This window comes from Tenebrio molitor, chromosome 9, assembly GCF_963966145.1.
Source record: "Tenebrio molitor chromosome 9, icTenMoli1.1, whole genome shotgun sequence".
Lineage (NCBI taxonomy): Eukaryota > Metazoa > Arthropoda > Insecta > Coleoptera > Tenebrionidae > Tenebrio > Tenebrio molitor.
The window spans coordinates 252,431-272,699 of record NC_091054.1 but is presented as its reverse complement, the minus strand read 5'-3'; the positions used below and the strand labels follow the sequence as shown (position 1 = coordinate 272,699).

The window sequence follows — 20,269 nt, the reverse complement described above, 5'->3', positions numbered from 1 at the left end:
CTATGTAATCTAAAGGAAATGATAAGATGACAAGCTGCTTTTATATATTCCCTTGGAGGAACAACTCGTATCGTATCCAGTCTGTACAACATTTCTGGTACTCTGGTTTTTTTCTCTGATCTTTTGCAGTAGATGTTGCTTTTGTTTATCTTATTAAAATTGAACACATTTTTTCTTGCCACCAAGAAAACAGTTTTTCAAAAAAAAAATCAGAATTTTCAATTTTGTCAAATATTCTATGGTAGTTTTTCCTTCTTCCGAGTGCAATTTCCACCTGAAGCCTGAAGTTGCCACGTTCCATCGGCCTCGAACCCCTCGGGTCACTCTCTTCTGCAATTCCGGTGACATCGCCCGCCATAAATATTCAAGTGTTCCGGGTCAGGGCGATATTTTGGGTCGTGCGAACTTTGCCTCGTTTCCACTGGATCCGACCGTTTTATCAAGCCAAGAGATAAAATTTTAAAAATATTTCTCATTATCTATGTTTGGATAAAAGCGAGGAGCGTGCACCGTGACGCAGGTTGAATTAAATTCCGCTCTAGATCATCCACGGTGATTTAAATTTATGACAGTATTACAGAGATTTTTTTTTCTATCGTCGTCACAAAAAATCTTTTGACGACAGACTGGAAGCTCATGTAAAATTAGAATTTATAGATCACTCCAACAATGTAAATAACGAGTTTTGTGCAACCTTGACTTTCGGTCCGTTTTTATTTCGATTTCTTTTGACGTTGAGCATTTTTGGCACCGATTCCAGGCACAATCAGAATTCTTCAATTTTTTTTTATTGTTTAATTATGCCGGAAACATTCCCAATAGGCAAACATAATGCAGTTTCTCGAATTTTCTACTCGTGTAATTTATTAATAATTACCTCATTATGTGTAAATACAGTTTTGTTTCCATAACGATCACTTTCTATTGTTACTGGTTTTGTGAAACATATACGAATTGGAATCTCTCTTTTTTAACGCGTTCTCAGACTCTTTATTTTACATTTTATCATGGTTCAATCGAGACAAAAATAGTCAGTTCGTTTTTATTTGCGAATAAGCTTTGCGATATCTTTGTCATTTATTTAAGTCTATGTACACACTTAAAATAATATTTATGAGCGGAGATAAGACTTGAAATTTAAATTTATAAACTGATAAGTGATTGAAAACACTTTCACGAAAAAAAAAACCTGGCAGTTTGTTTTTTTTTTTTGCATCATAACGGTACAAATTATCAATATTCTTGATTCAATAGTGTTACGTACTTTTCAAATGTCATTATTAATTAATCAGTCAGACTGAGATAAATGTAGACTCGTAAGGATTAAACAAATATAATTTTTTATGAGTGCAGTAAAATAAAGATGCTTCCGAGATTGACGTTCGATTATATTTTGTTTAAAATGTGTCGATCATTCTATTATTCGTTTTTTTTTTATTTGTGGTTGAGTGACGGTTGAAGACGTTCAGTTTTTACAAAAATGAAGCTCAAGGTCACGCGCTGGCCATTTGTCGGTAAGGCAAGACGTCATGTGGTAACAATTATTGACGATCGTGCTTTGTTAACACTGATACCCCTTTTAAATCCGCTCTAGTTCCGGTAATTGTTCACTTTAACTACTTCTGGAATTTTCGCGTTTTTTCTGGCTAGACAGCCTCAGGACGTCCTCCTACATCGTTTCCCACCAGTCAAACCTTGTGCAAATGAAAATTTTCCTTACCCTTTAGTTATACTAAGACTTGGCGCGACTTTGACACGACCTTGAAACACAACAAGAGAGAAAAAAAAGGCATTTGCACAAGGTTTGAATGATGGAACACGATCTAGGAGGACGCCATGAGGCTGTCCAGCCAGAAAAAACGCGAAAATTTCAGAAGTAGTTAAAGTGAACAATTACCCTAGTTCGGTACTACCTGACTATTTTTAGTCTCTGATTACGTTTTGGAGGGATAATCTCTCGTTTATTTTCTTTACATTTACTTGTTCATTCTTGAACATTCAGAAGATTTAATATCGACCGTCATAATTTTGTAGTGACTTTAACAAACTGGATATTTTTAATTGGATTTTTGTAAGGTTTTGCTTTTGCTTCTTAACAGTTAATAAGTATTATGTACTTTATTTTATTTTTTGCAAGACTGCAGGTGCGTCACGAAATAGTTATTTTCATTATGAGTAGCGCTGCCAGATAACTTTTCAGGTATGAGGCCGAAATTTGAAGCACGAGGCGTCAGCCAAGTGCTGCAAAACAGACTTGAAAACTGATAGCGCAAATTCGGTGGATAATAACCGAAATATTAGGCTCGAAAGTCTTAGCTGAGACAGCCTGTATATCTCAGGAAACGAACACGAAAACAAATTTTCCGTAGCTGTTCAAACATGTGTCAAAAGATTCATGTCGAACATGTAGGCTGTCCAATGACGTCATGATTATAAAAATAGGAGGTTGTCCTGAAAGTGCATTGTTATTGGTGGCCCACGAGATAAAAGAAAAAATCTTGGGAAAAGATTATTTACAAGTTTCACGATTGTTGTTGATGTTTAGGCGCAGGTGCTTTATTGTCACGTTCTTTATTGTCAAAGGACTGTAAAAGTTCGTTATCAATCGACGAAAATAATGGTTCGCACGTGTGAGTATTTTTTGAATGCGGACCGTGACACCGAACTATTTTTTCTTTTGGCAAAAATGAGCTGTTCGCGTCAAAGATGCAAGAGAGCTAATCGGGAGGTGTGTGAAGAAGCCTTAATTATGTGTTAATTTTTGTTTTGTTTGTGTTTTCACGCCCACGAGTCTCTCTTCCGAACCGACTCCACTGTATGTTGTTTCAAGTCTGTAATAATCACTTGAAAATGTTGTGCAACAGATCATAATTTCGCAAATAAAACATGTCCATACTGTTTACGCCTGCACCAACTATCGCACCGTCGATAATCCCCCTATCGGAGTTTCTCTTTCATAATTGGTGTTCTCGGCGGAAAAAAAGGGAACAGCAGAGGTCACCGGTTTTACCTCATTGGAATACCAAACGAGTACCGCATTCGGCGCGCGGAATTTTTCCCTCGTGCTAATTCGACATTTTTTGAAGCCATGGTTGCACTATTTTTAGCGCACTTGTCATTCATCTCGAGTCAACAATAAAGTTCACTTTGTGTCTTTTTTACCTCGTTCGGCGTGCAATTAATTACGTTCCACCTGAGATAACAGAGGAGATCCTAGGTTGAGGTGGTTTTGGTGATTTTTTTAGCGCTTTTAGAACAGATAAAAATAACGGATGACGATAGGGACGGACAAAGGCCGAACGATTAAAACAGAGTGATTGGACGGTTTTCGGGTTCAAATGTCACGCTTCGTCGGGTATCCGGTGCAGGAATTCGCGTTCCACGTTTGGAAAAGCCCCTGTGATGTGGGACGTCTTCAGGAGTGGAGATGGTGGTGTGCGAGCGAGATTCGTTGGGAAATTTAGTTGAAAGTCAGCAGAAAACTGTAATTTATTGCATTTATGTCGGCGTTGATAGGTCGAAGAAATAGTGAGGGTATTGAATTCAAGCCTTGCGGCACACCGGATGTTGGGACGTAGATTTTGGAAAGAAAATGACAGTACAGCTTGTCCCAAAATTGGCGCACTACTTATTACTTTATCGAGGATGTTTAAATGTATGTATGTACTACATTGTACATACCTACATCAGAAAAATATGGAAAAAATTCTTCAGACTTACATTTTCAAATCGGGGAGGGTTAAATGTAAATAAATTTGGCATCGTTGCATGCAGGTAATTTGAATAACTCAATTTACCTACATTTTAGCACTATTAGTCGAGTCAATGAAGGTTTTTATAATACTTCTTAGTTCTCAAGAACAGGTCCGATTTTGATGATTTTTGTTTTCACATATGTATTATTTGAAATCAGAAACATTTTGGTGGGGGCACATAAATATTTCTATTGTTTAAACAATAATTTTGCTATTTATGCAAACATAAAAATGCGATATAATGAGAATCGAGAAATACGTGGTGGTATGATACTTCACAGATTAAAACGTCAAACAGCAAAAATAAATAGTTATTTTTATATTAAGTGCGTGAAGAAAGTGTTTTTTGTGCATAAAAAGGTCTTTTACGCCGAGACGAAGGTCGAGGCAGTATAAGCCTTTGAATGCACAAAAACATCTTCACGCACGAAATATAAACAATATTTTTTCTATAATTGATTCAAAAAATTGAAATTAAAAATTCAAATTTTTGAAGGAACTCTGAAGTTTCAATGCAGTGACCATGTTGCTAGGTAACTAATAAAAAACAGTGCGTGAAGTGAAAAACAAAAATAGTCGTGTGCCTGAAATCGCATTTCACACACTGTTTTGTATGGTTTCTATGGTTTCGATCTTACTAACAATGCAAAAAAAAAATACACGTAAAAAATGACCCACTTCATGCACGGATAACTATGCGTGAATTTCAATTTTTTGAATCAATTATAGAAAAAATCGATTTATTAATGTTCTTTGCAAAAAACTGACCGAAAATAATTTTCAGCGTAGTCAAGCAGAAAGTGATGCTGATCGTTTAATTGAACATACAATCAACTTTAGATCGTTCCTTTCCTCATGTAGCTGTTGTACAAGAGGATATGTATTGAAGTGTTAGTGTTATTATTAATGACTATCACCAGATGATAGAGAATTATTATACTATTTAATAAAACCACGAAGAAATAATGTCTTACAGTGAGTTTAATCAACGAAAACAAATTTAATCCAGTTTTTAAATAACAATAAGGAGAATTTTCGGAAACAATTATAAATAAAGACAACAGAAAGAGTGGAGTAATACGAGTACATAGTTTATGATCATATAATAAACGATGAACCGTTCCTATACAAATACATATTCAGAGATTACGTACGTGTATTTTTCATTTTCTCTTCCTTCTTGTTGCGGGACGTTATAACGCACTGTTGCCAAATGGTCAACCTCCGTGATTGCCACATCTGCAACGGTACGTATCATAAAATTCTCGCTACGAAATGAAATGACAAAAATATTCGCTGGCTTTCCGACTAACAGAACTCGGACGCTTAAAAAGTTCGTCGTGTGGACAGTGAATGGCAAAAAGCTGACACCTTGCTAAATCGATTGGTCATGTATAGGTGAACTTCCAAAAAAAAAATTTCAAAAATTGTCATGTGCAAAAGGGCGTTATTCAAAATTTTCGACTTACGTAGCTTGTCAGATAGCCGATGTTCAAATTTTTTTTTGGTGGAAACTTTGTAATATTTTCTGTAGCCGTTTGGTTGTAAAAAAATAAACAATTTTCAAAGAAGCATTGGGTCTTATGGGAACAGCAAAATTGAAATGGCTGTATCTCCGTTCGACGCTCGCCAAAAATTCGTTAATTTTGCCGTATTTTTGCGTTCCTCACTGCATTGCTCGAGAACTAAGACTCAAATCGAAAAAATGTGTTCTTTAAGAACTAAAGACCGATATTCTCTGATTACGATGGTGTTTGTTATTATAATTTTGACGGAATATTAGTCAAGTTATGATTAAAAAACTAACGTAGCAACAAAATTGCTAAGCGATTAGAAACGCAAACGTCGATCACCCTCCCGAACCGCCCCATTCCCCCCGGTTCTTCAATGTTATCTGACGTACCAACCAAAACATACGGAATAATGCCTTACAGCGAGTTTAATCAACGAAAACAAATTTAAACCAGTTCTTAAATATCAAAAAAGAGCATCTTTTCTTTATTCATGCCTTCGCAGGAAGTCTGTAGTAAAATGAATGTGTTTTTTTCACTAATCGTAAGTAATAGTTTTCAGAAACGATTAATTTCATTTTATTGGGCAACACAATGTGATCTGTTTGAATTGAATGGTTAGGTTTAGATAATAATATGTAATATCCACTCATTTTCCATTATTATGAATGGTTTACGACACATGTGCGCTGTAACAAATCTAACTTAGTCTTTTTTTGTAGGAAGGTAATAGTTTCGTAATGTCTAAAGTGTGTGTTTTTTCTGTAATGTTTGTACCTGGAAAAAACAACATTAATACCGGATTGAATTAAAATGAAGTAATTTCCAAAGAGTATTTTTTATTTTTAACCTTTGGCATTTTTAAAGGTCAGTTCAATTCACAAGTTTGAAATGTAGTAAAATGGTGGCAGACTTCCTTAACACATTTTTAGTTTTTCCGCAAAGAATCTTATTATTTTTTCACCAAAGAATGTTTTTATTTTTTCCTCAAAGATAGTTTTTATTTTTTTCCTCAAAGATTGTTTTTTTCCCGCTCATTTCTTTTTACGTTTTAGACCAGAAAAGCCGTAGACCCAATGGTGTTCATTTATAAATTTTAGAATTACAGCATGCAACGGTTATTTTTGCCCAACGAAAAATTATTTGGCTTCCAGGTGGCACAAATACTTATAAATTCATTTAAATATACTAACCGCGAAGAATAACTTTCAATTTTTTCAATGGTATGTTTTAATTTGTTCTATCTGCATTGATTAAGACGAATACCGACTACTTACAAAGGAAATAGTAAAGTTAATTTGTCGTTAGATCGACTTGGGTCTATTAAAATTATTATTGATCATTTGAGTTAATTCAGATAATCTACAAATGCTCTTGGTTAATTTTCTAATTTATTATTGTCAAGTACCTAAACTGGAAGATTACCTAGAAATGATTTAAAAAGTTGGTTGCATATGAATCACAATTAGAAAAAAAAAGACATAAATATTAATCGATGCTATTATCTCGATTTTAATAGAATTCAAAGTGTGGAAGTACTTTAAATTTTACAAAAAAAAAATTGAATCTACATACTAATTTAAAATTTTGCCACTATGAATTTTCATAGATTTGTGTTTTTGATTACCCAGCCAAATTTAATACTCTTTATACAAAAGTATAAATTACATTCTTTTAAATCGAAAATTAGGAGAAATTTTGGACAGTGAAACCAAAACATATTACAACATCCTTTACTATATGTTTTTTTTGAGCTGAACAGTACTTGAAAGGAATTTTTCATCCTCAAGGATAATTTTCTAAGATCATTAACCGTATCTTCGCCGAAACGATACATTTTTGGTTGAGCTTATTGTCACAAAAAGAACTTATTTGGAACTAAGTCTGGAGATCCAGTAAACGATGTGGAAATGTACTGTTGAGGTGAGGTGAAATTATGCTATTGTTACTCCCAAAGCTGGAAGGAAAATGGCAAAGCAAAAGCAAATGCAAATATGTAGATAGAAGTGTATTATGCGCAAACTTGTGTTGAATGTAGAAACAGAATTTTGTTGACAGGTCAGTTCCTCATTCTGGGAAACCTTTTAAGCTTAAATTACTACTATGATCTTTAATATCTCCTTTCCATAAAGTTTTTGATCTATTTGACTTCTTTTTCAACAAAAATAAGATTTGTTTCAGCAGCACAAATTCCGCTCTAAATTTTGTCAACCAACTCGCAAGAATGATGACCCGATCATGAGTTGTCATTTTGTTTTCCAGTGAAACGTTTCTTTTTATCTTTATAGACTCAATTTACGAGTACTGATTACCATTGATCCAGGGCAATAACGGGCAACTCGTCTTTTCCGAAATTAGATTGAATCTTTGGTTCTTGATTCAGAATCCTTTCAGCAGATTTCTGAATAATAAAAATCTACAAACGTGAACACCATAGCTTAGAAAATTTTGTTTCTGATCTGCATCGCCAATAGTGTGAGTAATTTCTCGTCACTTCGTAATAAATAATAATTGGAAAATTTTAAACGTTGTGTCACTAACATGAACAATAACGTGGTGTGTCCTTTGTCACCGTTACTTTCTACTTATCGACAAATACATAATTGTTGCATTTGCTCAGTTCATCTTGTGATGTTGATAATATATGTATCTTCAATTCTTTGAAAACTTAACCGGATGTGAGTTTGCTGCTCGGGTAAGATGTGATAATTGAATTTATTAATTCATCGCGAAAATTGGAAAATAATTCCAGATATTTTGTTTACATACAAGGTGGACAGAAACTTCATCATGATTGTATAGACTGTGTGAGGATGCAAGAAAAATTCCGAAAACATCGAAACGGATTTAACATATCTAATATTTGTTTTTTGTATTTGAATTTTGTGTTTGGAGTCGTCATTGTCATACTCTTGACTGATATCGAACATATCTATAAATTGGTTGTGCCATCACAAGTCCCCAAAGTTATTATTAAATGAGGCAAGTTTTTGATAGGACTGTAAAAGACTAGTCAGAGAATTGAAAAAAATTCTTAGTTGAAACATCTATTATCTGTAGCAGATAACGTTTCACTCGCGTTTCAAACTGGCCCACTCATGCCATAAAGAGTCCAATTTACACACGAACTCGTTAAATAAACTACTATTAGCCCAATTTGTTTTACATTCACGTTTATTGGATTTAAACAATTGCTTTTATTTATGATCTCCCTAATTGAACGGTCGTAAACTATGCGAGAATGGGATTTGTCGAAATCGGGCTGGATCGGTTCAGCTTGAATATGCGGCTGTAAATAAGAGGATTGATAAATTATACCTTTTTGTCATAACTCGTTATTGGTGTATTTTTTAACCAACCAATCAATTCACTTTTTGTAATTTTTATTGAATCAAATACCAAATATTGAATCAACAAATTCTCCTAGAAAAATCACAAAGACTACTCCCGTCATACACATTAACGACAAATTGCGGCAAAAAAATAATGATGTGCATTATCGTCATACAATAATGTGTATCATTTTTGGTTAGTTTTGTTTAATTAATAGAAGTGACGTTTGAGGTGAGAGTAAGACTTTCCGCACATGTTTTTGTCTTTTTTAGACGAGCTGCCATTGAAACTGAAAGTTATTACAGAGCGAAGTTTTTGAGACAGTCGAATAGATAGATAAAGAATCGGGAATAAATTAGGGAACTCTCCGAAAGTGTTCCACTGAAAAATTCGCTATCATTACGGTTCGCCGGTGGATACACATCATAAGCCGTAAAATCCGGCGCGATCTCATCGCGAATAAATCACCCGGATTGTGGAACGACGGCGTCAAAAGAGGAGAATGGAAGCGCCGTCGATGGAAGCCCGTCCGGAATGCGAGGAATGCGACCGGATCGATCGTCGCGAGGGGACACCCGCGCTCCAGTTTTATAAATAAATCTCCTCCGACTGGGTCCCCCTTCCGTTCGAGAGATGCGACAAGAGGAAGAACGTCTTTTTTTTTTTAATGCGGCAGCAGGAAACGGACGAGTAGAATTATTGTAACGGCGCAACGGAGGACCCTCTCCGGTTCCGACCTACATTCGGAGCGGATCCCGCCGTCGGGGAAGTCACGTGTTCGCGTATACGGCCAAGGCCGCGGGCACGAGAATGGGGGCGAGGTCTCGCGAGACTCCGTTCGATGATGATGTCGACGCTTGCGAAACGGTTTTGCTTGACGTTGCTTGCCCAGGGCCTTATTGCGTCCCAACATTTTGACCCTTTTCTTATTACATACTTACCATTTTACTTATTCAATTCAGGATTATGGATTGTACAATTGTACAGGGTTATTATAAATGTTTTTCCACTACTAGTCTCAGAAGGCTTCATTATTGACTCTCGAACCGACCCCAGCAGTAGAATTTCTCTCCCAAGGTTAATAATAATTTTCATTATTAACCTAGGTGAATAATGAACAGCCGTCACCTAGCAACGAAAGATTTTCGTTGATTTCATTGGTTAACGTAGACGATTTTCATAGCAACCGTTGAAAAATGCGAACTCGGATCGTCGCATCGCACAAAATAATTTAATTAATAATTATTATCCGAAAGGGTTTTAACGTATCTAGTAGTGGAAAAAATAGTATATAAACTACGGTGAAGAAGTCCCTTATAGCCTTCGCGCCTTAGAACCCTCGGCATGCCTCGGGCTCTAATCTTGGCGCTATGGCTATAATCATGAACTTCTTCACCTTGGTGTATAATATACTATTATTGCCTCCTAGGTGGCCGTCATTTACGCAATACACATAGATTTGCCGCCTCTTCTGGATTTGTAAATCGCGCGTTATAAAGTTGACAAAGAATTTAACATTAAAAAGATACGCCACTGGGCTACCTCCCTCTATTTTCTTCGCGCAGTTTCTTAACTCCTCCCCATGTACATCTCGATGAAATAAGCTCTACTGTTTCACTGTTACCTTCTTTACGTCCTACACTTCCAGTTTCCTTGTAAACTGCACAAGACGATGTACTTTTCTGATAAATGTATCAAAATGCACGAAGCATTACGTGTCGAGTAAACATACTGTCCATCAATTTTTACGCTGTTTCTAAAATAAATTTCCAACATGCAGCATTTTTGGTAGTCGGTGAAAGCCATAACGTTCAAATACGAGTATTACAATAATAAATAATATAAGATTCACAAAAGGCTATATTCTGTCTCGTGATTTGGAAGTCACGTTAAGCCATTGGTCCCGGTCTATTGAGTCCGTCATCATGCCCCTCATAGATTTGTCAACCAGGCCTAGACTGTGTAACAGATTTTATAAATTTTTTTGAATTTTATAACGTTTTTTTGAATCACATTTTGGCTAATCGTGATTTTGGATACATTTTCAAAATTTGTATTTTGTTGGTTTGTGAATAATAGAAATTATTATGTAACATTGTTCTAAATAATTTTTGTGATTGTCTGCGCCTTTTGCATTTTCATACTGTTGATATTTATTTCCAATTTTCTTATTTTTAGACCCTCTTCAGAAAGAAATCCGAAGTCACTGTTCTGGTAACTAATTTATATTATTATTATTTTTAATTAGCCTAGCCCATTGTAAACGTAACGATTCATCATTCCTTATGAAATCATTTGATGTTTTAATTAATTGTGAAATTGAATTTACCTACTTACGCAAAAAAGACTAACGCATTTAAGAGATGTGTTCTCATAAGGCAGAACACAAAGCCACCAGGTAGACGTCGGTCTTCTTCAGATTATAATTAGTAACACCATTATAAATTGATAGTAAACAGCAGTAGCAGTAGTAGCAGTAAACAGGAATAAATGAGTGATAAAATTCGTAAAAGTAACTGGGTTTTCTGAGAGCAATATTCAGTTTACGAGTACTTAGTCCCTAAAAACACTTTTTGAATGTAGGCTAGAGGTGCAGCTTAACATTGTTCAATTACACTTTCGATAAGCGTAATACTTATGTAGGAATGCACGGTTCACATCCTGCACTCTGTCGTTGTCCCACATTTGGTTTATTTTTGGGTTTGTCAGTTTCTCTAAAACAACAAACAATCGAGAAGACAAAGTCTCGATTATTGCTACCCAAGTTCAATTCTTTTCCAGTACATCTGGTCGCATTCTAAAACGAAAGATGTACAGGACAAATTCAATTATGCCAGAAAAGAACTTCAGAATCCGCTGATTTGTTTTGCTCATTATTTTTATTTACACGCTTGTAATTTTTTTTGCGCTGCATACCGTAGAAGTAAAAGGAACCGGTTAAGGCCAGCACCGTGTGTTAATGACATTTTTATATTTACACAGAGGGTGAGTAATTCAAGTGATAAATGCTAGTTTCCTGTTTTCGTGGCATGGCCAATGCAATTGTTACGTAAGATTCCCATACAATATAAAAGATAGTTACAGTGGAAAATAAAATAAAAACATTTGTCAATATAGAAATGGGAAAAGCAAATATCGTTTGTTTGTCCCAAGAAGTTGTTCACAATAATAATTGTAGAGACGGGCGGAATGTTGCAAATTATTTAATGTACGACTTTTATCTTTAAATAACAGGCTCTAGGGCGTTATAAGTTCTTTGTTGCTTAGTTACGACCAGTTTAATGTATTTGCAAACAACTTTTGACTGACTGGTATAAATTAATAAAATCATTGTCAATCCAAAAACACACGAAACTAGTCGGACATTAAACGTTAAAGGCATCACGGGTGTTCTAAAGATTATCTAGTCTTAAAATCCAAAAATAAACGTCTCTGTGTCGCAAAGACTTTAAAAAAATAATTCTTTAATCGTTTTATCTTTTGGATGACAATTTTCGTAGTCTGTTTCGCGTAATAATAATAATAATATTTTTGAAGAGTTTCGTTTGGTGAGGTAATCCATTATTGATCCTTGTAAATGCAGGTTAATGTGCTTTTATCTTGCACGTTAAAAATGTTGAAAGTAAATAGTATTGATGAGTCAGCAAATAGTGTGGGTAGCCATTTAGATTTCGAAAACTTTACTTGCCTAAGGTGTAATAATTCCTTATAGAAAAAAAAAAATAGTTTGATTGTTGTTTATAAGCATATGTATAAAATGAATTCAGCTTGATAAATTGATGAAGTCTGATTTCAACCACATGAAGTTGTGCCGCACTTCGCACCTTCCAAAAAGTTTCTGTTACAAATACATATACGTATATTTTTCATTTCATTTTTGGGTTTTTTTCAGTCGAGGTATCTTAAGACAATTTTTGTTTTCAAAAATTTCACCCCGCATCTTTAGAATTTTTCGATTGAGTTATCTCAAGACATTTTTTTTTTCAAGAATATTATCTCACACCTTTGGACCTTGTTGAATTATCTCAGGACAATTTTTTCCCCAAAATTTTATCTTACATTTAGGTGGACTTTTTCAATTCAGATCTTAAGACATTTTTTTTTCGAAACATTTGATAATGTGCTAAATGCACATTATTTATTGTCTCAACCTTTTAATTAGTGAGTCATTAAATTTTTTAACCACTCATTAGTTCAGTACTAAAAACACTTCCGAAGACTTAACATGGTAGACTTGCCGTGAGCAGAGCTGAATGATAAAAATAACCACCTCTTACGCTTACTATAAATAAAAATTTGACCTGTCCGAGGAACTTCTCTGAAAACTTTCGCCGTTAACTTCCGGAATTTATTCTTTGCCAAGTTTCTTCGCCTGACTGGTGACCACCCAAAATTATAATATTTTTATCCAATTTTTTTTTTTTGCACTTTATGTTATACTCTTGCCACTCCGCCGTTTCGTCAGATGACAAATTCCGACGTCCGGTAAGGCCCCCCGAAAATTCTTCGCTCATTCCGGCAACGTCCTCAAACAATGGCGACTTCCGATTAGCCTCGACTTCCTGCCGGATGACCGCGTGAAAAATCAGCATAATTGAATTAGCACCATTAAACCAAATTTGAGTTGATTCACCACGTGGGCGCCACGACAGACGGTCCAGAGGTGGACGCGATTCGCTTCGGAATTTTTTTCCTCCGGAGTTTGTTATTTTCGCACCAGGAAAACAGGCACTCCACGCTGTGTTCGTTTCCAATTAGAGCGGCTTTGTCGTCACGGTCGTCATAATTGGTCGACAAATCGAATAAACTTTTGTTTACCAGAAGCGTACTGCGTTTAATTCGGACCGAAAGGGAGAAGGAATTGCTCCTGGATTAATTTGCGTTCCGGAATTCTATTTTTCCGGTTGATTAATCGGTGGCAAGGGAAATGCGTTACCTCTTCGATTCAATAGAATTTTTTTTGCCTCTATGGTTGTTTCCATTCTCGACGGTTTTGTAGGTTGCGGTCGCGTACTGATAATAATCCGTCAAGGATGACCTACTTGCGGTTGTTTGCGCGTGGGGGTGGTTTGTTTTCGTGAGGGTGTGTAAGTGAATTACGCCAACCGGATCGAATTGAAAATTGGAAAAAAAATGACGAGGGTCTGACTCGTGGCGGCTTTAAATAACTTCGCCCTCCGGTCGGGCGAAAGGAAGGAATTTTCCGCGAGTTTCGCAATGCCGTCAGTTTGTTTTTGGAGAAATTAAGGAATTATGAAGTTCAGCACGTGTGTCAAACAGGCGCATTATCAAATAAATCATAATGAATGTAAAGTGAACTGCCAGAAGTCGGTCGCTGTTAAGAGGAAAATTTGTCCGCCGTAGTGTAATGAGCAAATTACTGGTCTGAAATTTTGGAAGATTTCTCTTTCTTGAGTGTTTTTATTTGCAACTCTGATTTCCAAATTTGTTTTTAACGCGTGAATTATCGTGTTGTGTTACAAATTGAACGTTCGCCGATCTTCGATTGTGTACTACATAGGTACTCAGTATTATACAACGTGTTTCACCTACGAGTAAAAGTACGAGCCTGACGGAGTCTAAACGCAAGACAAAGTACATTTGACAATGGGAACGAGATTCATTAAAAATAATAAATTTTCGTTTTGGACATCCCTAACTAACACAATCGCTGGAGAGCTTTTCCGAAAACATGTGAACAAGGGGAAATCAAAAAAACTTCTGGGGATGTCTAAACTACTTTTTGTTAAAATATGTTTTAGGTATTACACCTAGTTACTCATGAAAATTGCATTTTGACTTCGTCAGGCTCGTTCTCTTACGTGAAGCAAGTTGTATACACATATTTAAAATGCCAAGAAAAGTCTGGATCATACTCCATTCTTTATCTTGGTGAGTGGTCGATGCGATCAAGCAAGCTATGGGTAGCTTTGTAAGTTTTACTTTTTCCACCAAATTTGTATGTGGTGTAAATCAAATATTAACTGTCATCGCTGTCATTCAGATTCAGAATCTTCGTCAAGCATTCATATCCAAATCTCACAATCTTTTGTCGCGAAATGTAAATATATAAGCCGTACACATCGATTCTTAAATTTAATCGTTCCCGATATGACAATTATCGGCGTCCGTCGTCGGTCAATCCGACCGAATATTATTCCCGTCCCGTGCCGGGCAAAATTTCAAAGAAGTTTGGGTTTGAGAAATTAATCGAATTCTTAAACCATAAACCGGACCAAATTTGACCGGAAAGTGTGTGGCCGGTCTAGAACATATTGAAATTCCCAAGTAAGTTATTAAAATTGTAGAAAACGATGCAATGTGAAGATGATACGTTTGAGGTAAATCATGATCATGAGCAATTTAACCTGGAAAATAATAAATAGAAAGACTTGCGGCGTCTCTGTAAGTACATTATTGTAATATTTGAATATTTTTCAACAACTACCAACGCACTTTTCGATTGGAACTTTCAAAAATCCCTAAATTCAACTTGACGGCTGAAAATTTCCCAAAGACTACTCACCAAGATAAAGAATAGAGTATATAAATAATTTGTTGTTGGCATTTTGACCTTTTCAACGTGGAATATATTTTGTAACGGGCATCACGACTAAGACGAACAGTACTTACATTATTGAGAAGTAAATCTAAGTCTTCGTTTTTTTGTAATACCTACGTTATTGGAATGAAGATCAGGATTTGACAATCACTGTTAGATTATAGTTGAAAAGTTCCTGAGCATCGTAAGTTTTGAACAGAAGTATCGTAAGATGCGTGACAATAGTTTCTAGGTTTCTACGTAAACAATGAAATAAAAATGAGATAATAAATTATTAAGTAGACACGTGCTTTGAAAAGTTTCCGTCAGAATCTGAATATTCTAATTTGACAAATGTCACTTAATACGGTGCGATCAATTAAAAAATAAATCTAGTCGGCATGTTACCTATGGCAACCCATGCTATAGCATAGGCTCCAAAGCAAACTCGATTTATTTTTTAAATGATCGCTCGGTATAATGTACCTACAAATTAAAAGTAAATGTATAAATTCGACTTCGAATAGACCTAGACTTGGAGGTTGCTAAAGTAAAAACGTAACAGTTTGTTAACGGGAGGCCGAATAGCATAACTGGCCAGTAAGAGTAAATTCAAATTGGAAGTTTTTGAAGTGAAAACTTCTTTAGGCGCACCGCGACATTATTCCCGGGCAGTAAATTAGTTTCACCGTCACACCATCATCTCTCACGCTCCGAAGTGTAAGGTTCATTCGAGTGACTTCGTGGGAGCCGAGTTTAGCCGTGCGAGTGTTTCTCGATAGAAAAATCAAGGTCCTCAGCGTTGGATTTAAATATGTCAAATGTATGTAAATTGAAGATACAAGATGATGGTTTCGAATTGTTTTATATTTAAAGTAAAAAAACAACAAAAATATAAGTGCATATTTGTCAGTGGGAAAACCAACTCCTACGCAAATTACCGTTTCATAATGTTTAGTGACATAATATTTCAAACTTACACGCATATAGAGTGTTTCGTTAATACATATTCGTATTCTGAATATTTAAAAAAAAATTACAGTAAAATGTCATTTTTGTTGCTTTTGAAAGTTAAATGTCGGTTTCTGATAAAATACTTTGTGAAGAAGCACAAAAGAAACGTATGATGGGTATATTTTTCGGTAATTTGTCAAAGTCGGTACCGTTCTATGGGTCCGAAAAAAATGAATTCCACTCTTTCGATAAGGACTACAGTCGACTAAAAATGTTGAGCCAACCTGCTCTAGCACAAACTGTCGTTGCCGATGGAAACAGCAAAACAATAGAAAAGGTGGTATTCGAAAATTCGCATTCGTCAAATAACTGAAGATTTGCGTTAGATCCTCCAATAATTTGCTCAGAGAAGCAAAAAGAGGTCTAGGTGGGTGCTCAAAATGTTGACACCGATGATCCAGAATTCGAGCAAGAGTTTATGCAGTGGAAGGGTGAAGAGCCACCAAGGAAGTTGAAGTTGCAACTTATGCCTGAAAATTTTCATGGCATGCAGATTTTGAAGAAATCATTCGTCCATCATGCAGCCATGACCTAACTGTTAGTGATTTCTTGGTATTCTAAGATTTGAAAAAAGCTCCGAGATCAGACTTTCGACGGAAAATGATTACTTTTTACGTACATTTTCGGATTATTTTTCCAAAATTTTGCGATAATCGTTCTAAATTCTGGGTTGATTTTACTGTGTTATGAACAGTCAAAAATGAAGGAAAACCAAAATTTTCATTCAAAATGATTTATGTTTATTTGTATCAGAACTGTATGGAATTGACGGAATGCTTTGCAGTTACTTCATCTTACTCGTAGTTACAATCTGGAAAGTAGCCTTTCGGATTTCTTATCGACTTAAGGAGTGGGACTGTGAATAACGACGTCTTTTTAACAAGACGCTTATATGGCTCAATTGGGTTAAGGTCCGGGTAACTGGTTTTCAAAAGTATTTTTGATTTTGATAATAATGTACAGTACCTACAGTACGGCTCCATTCTTTTGAAACCAAGACCAAATTTGTTTACTAATTGCAATAATGACATTCCTGAATTCTCGCGCTGTAAAAAATAAATCAAATTATGATGAGGATTGGCAGTTCCTTCGTGGTAAATAAAAATGTTGCAGCCACCACCGCACAACCTAAATTACATTTCTTTAATTCAATCAAGTCCCATTAATTTTTTTACGCAAAGTTGGAAACCTTCCAGACTGCGGCGGATTCGACTGGATTGTTTCGTTTTATCTTAAACGAATGACGAACCCTTGCACCGAATGCACACAATTTTTAGTGTGTTCACCTTGCCTCACTAGGTCGCACTCGTATAAATAGCAACAATGACAATGCAAGTCGAGACGAGCTGGAATTTTATCACGAGACTGTGCACCGTTCGAAAATATAATTCCTTCGAGAATTTTTTCCTGGCGGATTTTTCCGCACTACTTATCGCACCTGTTACGACTCGACCTTCAAGCGAAATTTTCAAATGCGATGCAAGTGCTACGATCATGATAGATGACATCTACCAGTGAAATCAAGCTGCAGATTCGAATCAAATGTGCTGCCCCTCCGGTTCGCGAGTCGTATCATCGACTATTAACCACATCACAAATTTATATTCGATGAAAGAATGTGATGGCAGAAGCCACAGGCTTTGCCTTTTGATTCTTTTCTTGTGATATCTTCTTGCTGTCCTGTTTCAGCCAATTGGAATCGTTGAATTGCAACAATTTTTGCCAATCAGTCTAGCACTCCTTTCTAACGTCTTTGTCAGACTTTGGACGTGGAATGCTCAGGTGGTGGTGTCACCTGACGCTCATTACACCATACCTTTGCATTTTTCATGAAGCGATTTACATCGAAAATTTAACAGAGCACTGCACTGCAAAACGCCAAAATTATCGTCGGGTTTCAGCCGGAAGTTCGTTCAGTGCCGGAAGCGCTCCGGCACTCGCTGAATTATTCGAAGCTCCATTTTTTTTTTGGGTGCGCTTCCGTAAAAGCTCGATGACAGTACAGGCGTTGAGTAATTGATCTATTTGTCGCTCACACCTTCCGGTCTGATTGGAAATTGTCGATGGCGCAGGTCAACACGGATCCAAGCAAATTAACCGACTTCTCGATCGAAAGCGAACACATCATTAAGACGCTATTTTTAACGGAATGTTTAAATATTTGATCAGCACAGATCAGAGTTGGTTGGAATAATTTACAATGCGATAACCACACAGTAAGGTGAGCGAGTGCCTTCCGATAGGAAAAAATTCGAGTACGCACCTAAAAACTCGCATTTTCCCCCACGTGATTCGTCAAAATTTTTTTTGGCACGTTTAATTGTGCACTCACCATTTTTAACGATCGATTTGCGTGCTCCACATTTACTCGTTGTACTCGTACCGTGGATATTTTTTTCGGCCCGAAATTACTTGATTGCGTAACCGTAATGGCGCGTTGTTGTTGTTTCGTTGTTTTTTTTTTTTTGTTATCTAGTTTTAATCACCCGTCAGGTAATTAATTAATGTCAGTCTTCGAGGCGCGTTTAATTTTTAATGGATTTTCTAGTTCAAATAAACACCGAGGGAAGCGATCGATCGGTTTTCGTAATTTCGTGTCTTATTTATTATCGTGGGTCGTGTTTTCGAGGATTGGATATTTGGACGAGGTGAATAGTCCTGTCTGGTTCGAAAACTAGACACGCTAGCGTCTGATTGATATTCCTTTGTGGATTGCAGAAATTGATAAAGTTTTTAGTTGTCGTTTTGCTGGAGGGTGCTGACCTAAGCCAAGATAATTTTTTATATAGAGTTGGAAGATTGTTCAATCATTGAGACTGCACTGCAATTGAACGTGTCTCGTTTTTTGTCTATTTTATGCAGAAACTGTTGCGCAAATAGGACAAAGGTACCATAATTTTTTCGTGAAATGGAAGCTACCAAAGAGATAATTATAGCTATATTACTCAGAGATAAAGAAAATTGATATTACCAGCCGAAATGATCATCCAAGCGATTCTTAAATATATTTACACTTTCAGACTCAATAAGTTGTATAGGAAGCACTGTTGTTATTGAAACATAAGAATTGAATGTAACATGGATCAAACCTAAGCAGTAAGATATTGGAGAGGAAAAATAAAATATATTACAACTATCTCGCACTTTATTTAGCCTAACAGCAGCAAAGCTGTTAATTTTTTGAGGTTGAAGAAGACAGTGCAGATTTAGAAAAAAAAATATTCGTGGCTGGTTCATTATGTAGTAATATACGAGGAAATTTGGTGTAAGCTATAGAACAAGTGTGGGTTCAAAATTCCGTCTTTAAACGAGAAGAAGAAGGTGTGGTATTTTGTGAAAAAAAATTGTGGTGTAGCAATAGGTAAATTGCTATCAATGGTGGAGGTGGATGTGAAGAAAATGTTGTCGAAAAGTTTGTAAGAATTCTTATGCTATTTGAAAATACGGAGACTCCTGAAAACTCATGAAAGAAATCAGTTTTGGATGTCAAATGACATTTAAGACTTCCTTGTCATGGTTTGGAAACAAAGTATCTTAATAAAAAATGTATTATCGTGCAACTAGAAGTTGACAAAGAAAAACACATCGATTTGTTGTTTGTCGGCTTTTGCTTGGAAGTGCATCTTAAATGCAGATTAGAGAAGTTTCGATGAAAAATAGCATTCGGATGCAGTCAACGATCTACAAGGAGGAAGCAAAATTTAGGAAGGTTTTCTCCAAGCAATTGTCCCGGTTACTATTCATTACCCAAATTGGAAGTATGAAGTGTCAATCCCCAAAACCATATGTTCGAGTTTGTGTAATGTTCGCTGTAGTTTATTAAATCACTGACTTAAAGCAGATTATTATGTGAAGGAAGATTTAGTCTACTGCCTTCAACATAGGAAGTCTCTCAGGGCTTTCCATTGGGACCCTTGTTGTTCCTTCTTTTGTATACGTACGATCCATTTATTATTCAAGTGTCGTATTCTGTTGATTGTCTCGAAGAACTTTATGTTAATAAAATTGTAAATTCAGAATTCAAAATAATGACTCCAACTTGATCGTCTCTGTATTCCACCGCATCTTCATACCGTTTAAAAAAAGTAAATCGAATGTTTCTCAAAAGATTCTGG

The 20,269-nt window shown here is 36.0% G+C and overlaps 1 protein-coding gene across 2 annotated transcripts in view; it reads left to right on the top strand.

The window, feature by feature from the left end:
- The window catches only part of Usp15-31 (Ubiquitin specific protease 15/31), a 36,028-nt gene that overhangs the window by 4,685 nt on the left and 11,074 nt on the right, over positions 1-20,269 (top strand). The window contains exon 2 of one of the 2 annotated variants that reach the window (XM_069057470.1): positions 10,778-10,813. The exons of the other annotated variant lie outside the window; for it this stretch is intronic. Coding sequence (XP_068913571.1) covers positions 10,778-10,813 — 36 coding nt within the window. The remainder of the gene's footprint in view (positions 1-10,777; positions 10,814-20,269) is intronic. 2 annotated transcript variants of the gene reach the window in all.